The sequence below is a fragment of the Cervus canadensis genome, chromosome 2, assembly GCF_019320065.1.
Source record: "Cervus canadensis isolate Bull #8, Minnesota chromosome 2, ASM1932006v1, whole genome shotgun sequence".
In the NCBI taxonomy this organism is placed as follows: Eukaryota; Metazoa; Chordata; class Mammalia; order Artiodactyla; family Cervidae; genus Cervus; species Cervus canadensis.
Window position 1 is genome coordinate 63,468,061 of NC_057387.1, and position 12,004 is coordinate 63,480,064.

A 12,004-nucleotide genomic window follows, 5' to 3' on the forward strand; every position below is an offset into this window, starting at 1 on the left:
GGCAGTATGCGATTCCTTGACTTCTCTTTCTCCCCACTTGTCTTTTTAAGTGTATATATATATATTCACCTCTGTCTGTATCTGTGTTTGTCGACGCCTATCTCTTTCTCTGTTTCTCTGAAAGGGGAAGAAAGAAGAGATCTTTTTAAACAAGAGGTCAGGATAGTATGTAATAGAGTTCCCAGGCTTCAAAGAGACTAATATTAAGAACCTTAAGTTGAATTGCATAGGTACATCCCCAGGTCTCACTCTCCTTCTTTCAACCTTATAGATACTTTTGACATTGTATATAATGGTGGTAATTAGTCAGCTGAAGAAATTTGTCTTAAGAGAATTGTATGACAAGGATAGTTCCTACACCATTATTAAACAGTTCCTGTTCCTGTTCTAGACAAATAGAAAAGGAATCTTTGGTGACATTTCCCATTGTTCTTGCTCTTATAGCCTTTCACTTTGGTTTGTCTGCATGATATCATGACCAGTTTCCTAAAAATTGTTCAGTTAATAGAACTAAATAACTATCAGCTAGAATATTGATGTTAATAAAGGATTGCCAGTCCCTCAATTCCCAAAATCAGCTGTTCTACTTCAGTAATGATAGTGGAACAAAAGCTTATAGGTAGTGCTTTTGAGATTTCTTTCTCTTAAGTAAAGGTGATAGCTAGAGTAGTGTTTCATTAGGTGGAGCATTTTAATTTCCTTTCAGTTCTTATTGAAGCAGTTATACAGATGTGATCACAGGGGCTGGAAATTTATTATCTGAAACAAAGCTGATACTGTTTCAGAGTGTTTCAGAATCCCATAATTAGATTTGAGAATCCTATAATTAGATTCTATAAGTAGATTCAAATTTGGGAGAGGGTAGTTCAACAGTAAATAAATGGGTGAGATATGTGAAATTGTAGGTAGGATTTGGGACTTAATATGAATGAACAGGCTAAAATTTAATTGACTGTCCTCCTTAGATATATCCTGCAATGGGATGAAAACTTATAAGGGTGGGGAAGAGAGAAATTCTAGTGATCAATTATATTCTCTTCCTTCTAATGTAGAAAATGCCGTATTTGTCAGTTTGTGGATAACATAGGAGAAACTTCATTCTAGTTGCTAAATTGGATTTTGTCTTTATGAATCTTTTAACTAACAGTTTCCCTTAATTCTAAAACTAGAGTGATTAAATTTCCAGTTCCACTTGGGTACTGGCTAATGTTTTCACCATGTCAACTATTTGGTTAACTAACAGGGTATTTTCTGAGATACTTTGTAAATGAGTTTCTTTTCCTTTAGCAGCTTAATTTTTGGCAGAAATATTTGTACTCCAAACCTCTTCACTGAATTTTTTTAGTAACTCTTGTGTTATGCAGCTAAAATGAGTTTAGTCTATGGTTTAGTCTATAATACTTTGCAACGCATAGCAAAACAATATTGAGACTTGGTTGAGATAATCAGAGCATTGTTAATCTCTATTTAGTAATTGAATTTCCACTCAGGTTTATCAGAGAACTATAGAAAATACGTGTCTTTATAAATTCTTAGTCAAAAATAGAAAAGATAATGAAGAAAAAGGTTAACACAGAAGAAAAAATCGTTAGAGGGAAGAATGTTAAAATTTCATTTAATCTTCAGAATTTTAATCAACTTAATATCTTAAGTACATGCAATATGTTAATTTTAGGCAAGAGATTTTTATAATCCTCTACTTAGTGCTTCCTTAGCCAAAGTGATCATGGTTTTATTTGTAAGTTTTTATTAGGATCAAATAACTAAAGGATAAATGGCCTAATTTAGTTTGAAACTTGGTATATTTTAACAGACTACTGTCTGATGCAGTGGTCTAAGGCAGTGCATCTTAATCTAACAGACATTTAATTACCTGGGAATCTGATTAATGATAAGGTCTAGGGCAGGGCCTGATGTTCTGCATTTCTAACAAGCTTCCAGTAGATGCCCATGGTGCTAATTCTCAGGCCACTCTGTTTTTTGTTTTTTAAGACTTTTATACTTTACTTTAAGGACAGTAAACATGAATCACTAGATTTCTGTGTAAAATGCTCTATATTTTAAAAGACATTTTATTAGAGTATAGTTCATTTACAGTGTTGTGTTAGTGTCAGGTGTTTAGGTCAACACTCTGAGTTGCAAGAGTTTGAAGTAGCCCAAGGGTTCATGTCACAAAGCAGTTTTGCTTTAAATGTGGCCCAATAGCATAAGGTTTGAGAACTCTAAAACTTGGACTTCATTGTAGTTGTGGATGGAATAAAAAGATTTTGAGGGAACAAAAGAAATGAAAACAGTCTTTAATATTTCATGTTTGTAAGTGTTTTGATTACTGGAGTGGTAAAGAAATAAAATAGGCCCTCATTATCATCATAGTTGGTCTTTTATAATGATATATATATATTTGTTAGTAGTTTTGGTTACTACTAATAATGGAATTGTTTCATTGATAATGATAAGGCAGAAATTTTGCTTTCAATTTGGATAGGTGTGGAAAGAAAAGGGCTAGGAATGCCTATTACAGAATCATTTGAAGTTTTTTATGCCCTTGATTGGCATCCATATTTTAAAAAATAAAGATGAACAGTTTTTTGTGTGTGTGTTTATAAAATATTACTATTGCCAATATTATTTTTGAACCATAAATCATGAATATAATCAAATTTGCATTAAAGATACTTGCATTAGATTTTATAAATAAAGTTTATGAAATTAAAGTATTATGTTTTCTTTGTTATATTTACACAGGTATTTAATATTTAAAAATCTATAATCTTCAAATTTGAAAGCTCCAGATTTGGGTACATGGAGCAAATACATTGATTTTAATATTTTTTAGTTTGTGCTGTTTTGAAACATCATTTGAAGTTTAACTTAAATTATTTGTAATTAAAAGTAGATATTTATGGATCATTCAGTGTTTATTACCTGTGAATAAAGAGAGACTGTAATCTTGATAATAAGATTTTAACTAAAGAGAATTATACATGAGGTCTGACTAAATGAGTCCCAAAACAGTAAAAATTCGTTTTAAAAAACATAAAGTTCTGATTGATGTTCCATGTTTATTGTTCACATGATTGCTATGGAATTCTCTAGAACAAATTTTCATACTTTAATCCCAGGTCCAATTTTTTGAGTCATCTTGTAATCTTCTTTTACAAGATTAAAGAAAATTATTAATTAAAAATTTAGAAGTATACCATACTCTGAAACAAAATTAAATTCAACCAACTTATGTATTTTACAGGATACTTCTTCGCTTTATCAGCAGGCAGGAACGAGAAGACAGTTGCTCTTTTTTTGTATGTGGTAGCATGTTGCTGTATCTGTAGTTCCTAATAACCTTTCCAACTGTTATACTTCTAAGTTGAGGCAAAGGAGAGATTGTATTTGATTTGTGGGGAGAGGGGCTGGAATGGCGTTTGGAGAGTTAAAGGAGAGTGAACCTGTGGGAAGGCCGGCAAAAGGGAGGAGGAAAAAGGTCCTGGGCAGCTGTGTTCTACATCCATTACTGGCTTCTTTTTCTGTCCATCCTGAACTCCATTCGAAGTTAGGCAGTGAAGTGACAAAGTTTGTTTTGAAGGCCATACAGAAGAGGTGCAGAAAAATGGAGACTTGGATTCTTAATAGCTCCTTTATTCTGCTTGTTGGGAGAACCTTGGAAAATAATCACTAAATCACTCAGTTTATTGAGATGGATAAAACAGGGCAATTTTCTATTTCCTGCTCGTTTGTATTATATCAATAGAAACAGCAGAACATCCACATGAACCTGCTCATATCCTCAGTGTGCATTAATACTGTGAGATACACATATACTCAGGAGTTCAAAGAGGGAAAAAATGGGTTATATGTGTGTTCTTGATTCTTCGATGTAGTGTATGTTTGGCAGGTGTGCTGCTTTCCTTTTTCTTCTATCGTCTGTAGAATACTTCCTTCCACTTGCTAATTTATAGTTCTACTTCTAGAGACTAGGGTATCTTGACTTTGCTCTGTATTGCTCTTAGCAAGTATTCAGTACAAGCTAGTGTTATGATTTCTATCCATCTGCTTAGTTACAGAAAATTCTGCTGCAATCCAAATTTTTTAGATACCATGTAGTTCGTTATCAAAAGATTTGACCTGAAACTCGTTTTAGTAAGAGTGAATTAGAAAGAGCAGAGCCTATCTTTTTACCTCCCAGAAATGTTTTGAGAAAACATGACAAGTGATTGGGATAGTTTATGTGATAGCTGGTATATAAATTTGAGATTCTTATTTTAATAACCAAGATAAAGTCCTGTCTTTGAGAGAGATCTTTCTGGGCCTTTTGCTCCTGAATATCTGAGAAACAGATACACAGCGAGAAAGGTTAAGAGCATGGAATCTAGAGCCCTGCCTGCAGTTTACTAGCTGCATGGTTTTTGACATATTACTTAAACTGTATGTGCTTCAGTCTCCTCATATATGAAGTAGGAGTGGTAATAAACACTTTCTCTTTCTTTCTTTGGCTCCACCAGGTTTTAGTTGCATGTGGGGTCTAGTTCCCTGACCAGGGATTGAACCTGGGCCCCCTGCTTTGGGAGTGCAGAGTCTTAGCCCCTGGACCACCAGGGAAGTCTCAATAAGTACTTATTCTAATTGCTGTTAGACTTACGTGAGTTAACGTATTTAAAGCATAGAGATCCCTGAAACATATTACATGCCTTATAATTGTTAGCTATTATTAACACTTTTGGAAATGTTAATAAAATAAATTATATCACATTATTTATTAATATTGGCTATACCTGGATTAAAAAGTTATAGTTTTATACTTTTGTTTTAGGATATTAACTATTACCTTTTTCTCATTATTTTGTTTACGTTTTTGAAGGTTTCCCAATGAGTGGATCATGATGACCGTATTGTAGGGACTTGCCATAGTATGGCTGCTTCCCGATCTACTCGTGTTACAAGATCAACAGTGGGGTTAAACGGCTTGGATGAATCTTTTTGTGGTAGAACTTTAAGGAATCGTAGCATTGCTCATCCTGAAGAAATCTCTTCTCACTCTCAAGTACGATCAAGATCACCAAAGAAGAGACCAGAGCCTGTGCAAATTCAGAAAGGAAATAATAATGGAAGAACTACTGATATAAAACAGCAGAGTACTCGAGAGTCATGGGTAAGCCCTAGGAAAAGAGGACTTCTTTCTTCAGAAAAAGATAACATAGAAAGGCAGGCTGTAGAAAATTGTGAGAGAAGGCAAACAGAACCTGTTTCACCAGTTTTAAAAAGAATTAAGCGTTGTCTTAGATCTGAAGCACCAAACAGTTCAGAAGAAGATTCACCTGTAAAATCAGACAAGGAGTCAGTAGAACAGAGGAGTACAGTAGTGGACAATGATGCAGAGTTTCAAGGGACTAAACGAGCTTGTCGATGTCTTATACTGGATGATTGTGAGAAAAGGGAAATTAAAAAGGTGAATGTAAGTGAGGAAGGGCCACTTGATTCTACAGTAGTTGAAGAAATCACAGGCTATTTGGCTGTCAATGGTGTTGATGACAGTGATTCAGCTGTTATAAACTGTGATGACTGTCAGCCTGATGGGAACACTAAACAAAATAGCACTGGTTCCTATGTGTTGCAGGAGAAATCAGTAGCTGAAAATGGGGATTCGGATACCCACGCTTCAGTGTTCCTTGATAGTAGGAAGGAAGACGGTTATATAAACCATAACGTGCCTTGCACAGATTCAGAAGTGCAGGTCAAGTTGGAGGACCACAAAGTAGTAACTGCCTGCTTGCCTGTGGAACATGTTAATCAGCTGACTACCGAGCCAGCTACAGGCCCCTTTTCTGAAATTCATTCATCTTTAAGGGATTCTGAGGAGGAAGTAGATGTGGTGGGAGATAGCAGTGCCTCAAAGGAGCAGTGTAATGAGAGCACCAATAATGCCCTGGACACAAGTCTTGAGAGTATGCCAGTCTCCGGAGAACCAGAACCATCTTCTGTTCTAGACTGTGTTTCGACTCAAATGATGTCTTTATCAGAACCTCAAGAACATCGGTATACTCTGAGAACTTCACCACGAAGGGCAGCCCCTACGAGAGGTAGTCCCACTAAAAACAGTTCTCCTTGCAGAGAAAATGGACAATTTGAGGAGAATAATCTCAATCCCAGTGAAACAAATGCAACTGTTAGTGATAATATAAGTGAGTCTCTCACAAATCCTGGTGAAGTTTCTCACAGTGAAAAAGGCGTATGTTGTGACTCTGAAAATTACGGGAGTGAAGGACTAAGTAAGCCATCCTCAGAGGCAAGACTCAATATTGGACATTTGCCATCTGCCAAAGAGAGTGCCAATCCGCACATTACGGAAGAGGAAGATGATGACCCTGATGTTTATTACTTTGAATCAGATCATGTGGCACTGAAACACAACAAAGAGTATGTGTAAATATGGTAACCATGAATTCTGCTTTGTTTATTATTCCCTAAGTTTCCAGTGTCTATTCGTAAATGTCTGTAGCATTTTTATTATAGCTAAAATTAATGCTTTTAACTGAAATTTTGGGTTTCACACAATTATATTCCCAGCTCTTAAAAAATCTTCAAAAAAAAGAGAGACTAAAATCCAGCCTTATTAGTCTTCTTAATGGTGGTGTGATTTCCTAGTTTTGAGATTTCACACATCTCAGTTAGACATGTGGAAACATGGTTGATAGTGTTTTACTTTTTAATAAGTTTTTTATCATTTGAGTTAATTTATAAAATGGAAACCTCTTTAGTTATCCCAGTACACTTTGATTTATAGTTATAGAGCATTATGAATTATATATGCCTTCCATATAATGTAGAATAATGAATGAGTACATAGACATCATCCAAATAAGGCAAATCTGTCAGGCTACAAATCTACATTTATCTTAGTTACTTACAATTTCCAGTTAAAACTTTTGATTTAAAAAATGTGCTTTATGCATCATCATTGACTTTTGTGGTGTAGAGAAGTATTACTGTTAGTACTGTGACAGCTAATGGTATCTTGTAATTGGCTTATTAGCAAGAGTCAGTCTACTCTATAGTTTACATAAAGCGTTTGAGAAAGATTTTTCCTAATTCTAAATTATAGGGAGACTATCTTAAAATACTGTTTGTTCTCAACTTTGTCATAAAGGTACTTTTTAAAATGAAGAATTCACTGTCCAGATTTATCACAGTTTTGCTTAGATTTTCTATGCAGTATTCTGGGCAGTAACACAAAAGGAATTGGAGCTAACTTTGTCTAAATCAGGAAAGGAACAGTTAACAAAAGTGCTTATCATAAATATGATCAGCAGCAGTAAAAGACAGACTTAAATATGAGTTAATCAGTTTTACTTCTCCAGAATAGTCTTTTGAATTATTATCACAACCAGATTATCTAGACTGTGTAAAAGTACTTATTTGAGGAACCTTTTTAATATTTTTGTTCTGTCAGTTGTCAGAGTCTGCTATATATTGAATCAAAGGATCAAATCCTGCTTGTAGAATATAATAATCTTTTACCATGCCTTATAAATAGTTCAGATTTGTATTTGAGAACATGGTAGTCTTTTAGCATAGATCTCTTTTCTGAAAATTTCCTTATGTTTTCTTTATAAATAGCATTTTAATATTGTGTTTAATAGAACATTTTGTCTGAGCATTTTACTTATTTTGTGGAACTATTAGCATTTTCATGTACCTGAAATGTTTGAAGTCCATTGTGAGGTGAAAAAACAATTCATTAAGTGAAGTTTTTTTCAATTTGAGGTGAGTTGAGTTCTTGCCGTTAGTACCCATGTATCAGTTTTCAAAAGTAGAGTTGTTTTTCTGCAGGCACTAGGAAACAGAGTATATGTCTTGTGGAAATACCAAGAGCTCAGGAAGTATGCATACTTTCAAAATGATACCTATTAATTCTATTTTTTGCTTTTTATTGTGTCTTTGCTAAAAAAGTTACTCTCATAAGGTTTAGCTGGTTATTAAGATGGAAAGTATTTTCCCTTTGAAACATTGTTACTTTTTTGGTACATGCTCTTCTAGTGATTCTGAAGAATGATGTTCCTATAAAAACAATTATCTAAAGATAGTGGCCATAATATTTGAAGAGTGAGGTGCATACTCTTAAACCTGTGAAAATGAGAGCAATACGGTTTCATGGGTTGCTTAAGATAGAGAGTCCTTTGGAATTTGGAGGATAGTTGCTCTATTAGGACAGTGTTTTCAAGTTAAATTAGTGCCTTGTTGGATGATTTTGGGCAAAAGAAATCATTCCTTCTAGCTTTTTTGCCTTTTCCCAGATCTTTTGAAAATAGCACCTCTTGACACTTTAGTTTTAACTCTTTTCCCCCAAAGGAAGCAAATCAGGAGAAGTGAGATGGAGAGGGAGCATCTTGATTAACATCTTGGTTAAAGATAATCTAAGGAAAATTGGGAGGTGATGCTTGATCATATCATATGTAATCTCTTTCATTAAAATCCCTATTCCTGTGCTTTTTATCTAGAATCAAGAGATGGTTAGATTAAATATTTTGGTTTTGACTCTTTTTACCCAAATTGTCATTGTTAAAATAGCATCACGATACCTGTCAAAAACTTTGAGTTCTCAAGTAAATTTCTGGCGGTTGGAAAATGTTGTTAAAAGATACTTTGGGGAAAGAAAAAAAAGACACTGGGGATAGATGGATTACTGTCCTCCTGCACATGCAGACTCCACTGGTAGGGAGTGAGGACTTCCTGATAGCCATTTTCGAAAATATATTATGAATAGAAGACACGGAGTGTGATCTAGTTCTTTGTCTGGAGCCAGGAGGCCATAACTCTTATTTATTCAAGTTGCAGTTTTCTGAATTAATATTAATTAATTAACAAACTTTTAGCATTCATCCTATAATTTATCTTGTTTGCAAGGGTATCACATATAGGGTCATTAGTCACTTGTAAATGTTTGAAAAGGTATTGTATGTCTAAGTCCTAGACTTAGACCCTCTTCATGGCAATTGGGCCATAAATGCAGATGTTTTGGGTGCTTGCCCTGTTTCCTCCCTAGATGCCATCCCTCTTCTCCAGCACATAAGCCCATAGGTGCTTTTATATATTTATTTTTTCAAATGGAGAACTCCACTGTGAGCAAGAGACTAAAGAGTATTTCTTCTCTGGCATGATTCCAGCTGTGGATTATTTTACTAGAATATGCCTTAAAGATTAGGGGATAGAAGATCAAAAAGAAACGTACTTTATCTCAAGACACTCTCACTTCAAGGTTGATAGAGTCTAGTGGCAGATAATACCTAATGATCCTCTTTTTGGCCTAAATAACCAGACTGAGATCACGTGCTTACCTGTGGATTGCTCTTTTGGGTAATTGATCTTTTGCTGATGTTGAATCAGAAGCACTGAAACTGACATCTAAATTTCAAAATTCTGGTCCTATGGAGAGTAGATATGTAAGATTTTAGGTCCTGGCCTTTATTTTTTAAGCTTTTTATTTTATATTGGAGTATAGTGATTAACAGTGTTGTGATAGTTTCAAATGGTCCTGAGCTTTAATGTTTAGAGATTTCCTTCCAATTCACTGGAAAATAAATTTTCAAATGAAAATGTGATTTTGGTCAGTTGCTTCTCAATTCTCATTGTATCAATACAAGAATACTTAAGTAAAATTGTATTTGAAGGGCCTTGGTTAGCTTCATGTATGCTTTTATGAACAGATAGAGGTAAAGATCACATTTAGGGTTTCTAGATTTTTTGAGGTCTTAGAAAAGATTTAGCTTACTGATAATATTGCTAATATTTATTTTTAAGTTTCTAGATAATTTTAAAGTGTAAGAGTAGAACAGTTTTTGCTCTTCTAAGTATTGCTCATGTAGTCTCCAGGTCAGAATCATTTTTAAATTATATTAATATTACAAGAATTATAGTTTCAAACTTGCTTCTCTAAAAACATTAATGTACTAAATAATTATGATATGTCCTACTGTTGCACAGTGCTTATAAAGAATCAATTGATATTTCATCAGTTTCAGAAGCTACACAGGAAAATTCTCATGAGTTCTTCTAGATTCACTACTTTCTTTGACATTACTTTTGTTGTTTGTCAAAGTAATTTCTCTTGAAGGGCCAGAAAACTCCCAAGAATAAGGATGGATTTTGCTTAGAAAGCACTAGAGTTGTCATCCTGCCCTGCATAAAATAATTTTACATTTGTACTGTGTTTCATATTTTGTAAAGTAATTCCATCTAGTTTCTCATTTGACAGCCACAACAACTTGGAAGTAGACAGCATAGGTGGCAGTATACAGTCTCTATTTCCTAACTCATAGTTAAAGTTTTTAGGTTATTTATTTAAAGTATGATGAATTCTAGGGAGAAATGAGGTTAGAACTTCAGTCTTTTAATTGACAGCCTGACCTACACTTGGTTTCCTCATCTAATAAAGATTTATCCCATGGACTTTGGGGGTTTCTAGGTTGAGAATACTCGTGGAACAGATCTGGGATACTCAGTTTTCAGAATTTGTTAGCCTAAATTTAAGCTCCATAATATATCATAATTATTTGGTTTTACTTATCAGAGAATCAGCTTTATAGGTAAGTAACCTGTTCATTGAATGAAATGCTTTCATGTTCGTTGTTTTGAAGAACATTTTGTTAGTGTGTCTGTGAAGGAAAGCTACCAGCTACTGGGGAAATAAAACAAGGGCTGCAACTTGATTTTACATAGAGGATTTGGATAATTTGCAAAAGTTAACTTGTGGCGGGTGGTTTAGAGTGCAATTAGGTGTAAGTCAAAAGTTACGAGGGAAAACTCGTGGGAAAAGGCTATGAACTATAAGAGCCAAAATGGGACAGTAGTGTGACACAAAGATTGATAGGAGAAGGGAGATAACTGTCCTCAGTATAAATTATTTCAGTCGTAAGTGGAGTAAGCCATTGACTAGCTAGATACTCAGTGAATTCTTTGTCTTTTCCTTTGAATACCAACATCTTTTATTTCAACTAATGTCAATGGTATCTAAAAGTAATTATCTGCCTATAATTCAAGTATATTTGTACTCAAATATTATTTAATCTGTTCTTTTTGATTTAGGGTCATCTTTGCTGACAGAGGTTATGTGGTAATACTTTTTCTGGCATCACTGCCAGAATAGGTCTGTTTTCACTTAGGTTAAATGATTTGGGCTTCTTTGCTTTTTAATGTTTTTATAACATGGTTTCTTTTCATTGTTCTTTTCTAATTTCTCTGGCTTCCTATGCTTTTCTTCTTTTTTAAATTTTTGTTGACTTTCATTAATCACTTGTGTTGCGATGGTACTTTCCTCTGGTAGCTCAGCTTTCCATTCATTTTGGCTGTTTTTAGCTTTCTTTAAACTTGGAAATAAGAATAACCAAGCTTATCAGAATTGTCTCATGATTGTTAACAGAGAGACTAAGCAGTTTCTTTTCGAATGAGTAAATAATCATTAGTTAATTTTTTAAAAAAATTGTGTATTTTCTTGTTTGCGTCTTCTGATTTGGAGGCTGTGTCCTATGTAGGTTACCAGGTATCTAAAATTTGAATAAATAATAGTTGTTTCTTTGTATATGACAGTAGTCAATAGTAATGAAACCCATCTAAAGTAATTATCATTTATTTGAGACTAATTGAATCTTAGCTTTTAGTTGCAAGAGCTTTATTTTTGTAATTTTTATAGTAGACTGAAGATGTTGTATTTTTACATATTAGTAGCCTATACCTTGTATACTGTATCTGTGATTTGTCATCAGGTATTATAACGTATAGTAATAAGTGGGAAGATCTGTTTTGTGACCTTTCTATTTCTCCTCCCCACTCCTCCCTCTTTCTTTTTTTAAAAAAATTAACTTATTTTTTAATAGAAGGATAATTGCTTTACAGAATTTTGTTGTTTTCTGTCAAACATCAATACCTCCTTCTTTCATCAGTGGAATGTATCTACCACATTTCCTTTTCATTATGACGGAAAGCTGCTTCTACTTGTCTCTTTAATTTCTGATTT

General features: G+C 34.0%; 1 protein-coding gene across 4 annotated transcripts in view; it reads left to right on the forward strand.

Annotated features, from left to right (window-relative positions):
- Nucleotides 1–12,004, forward strand: part of ZZZ3 (zinc finger ZZ-type containing 3) — a 118,268-nt gene that overhangs the window by 48,251 nt on the left and 58,013 nt on the right. For 3 of the 4 annotated variants that reach the window (XM_043460927.1, XM_043460925.1, XM_043460926.1), the window contains one exon: nucleotides 4,856–6,411. The exons of the other annotated variant lie outside the window; for it this stretch is intronic. In XM_043460927.1, coding sequence (XP_043316862.1) covers nucleotides 4,907–6,411 — 1,505 coding nt within the window. In that variant the 5' untranslated portion in view covers nucleotides 4,856–4,906. The remainder of the gene's footprint in view (nucleotides 1–4,855; nucleotides 6,412–12,004) is intronic. 4 annotated transcript variants of the gene reach the window in all.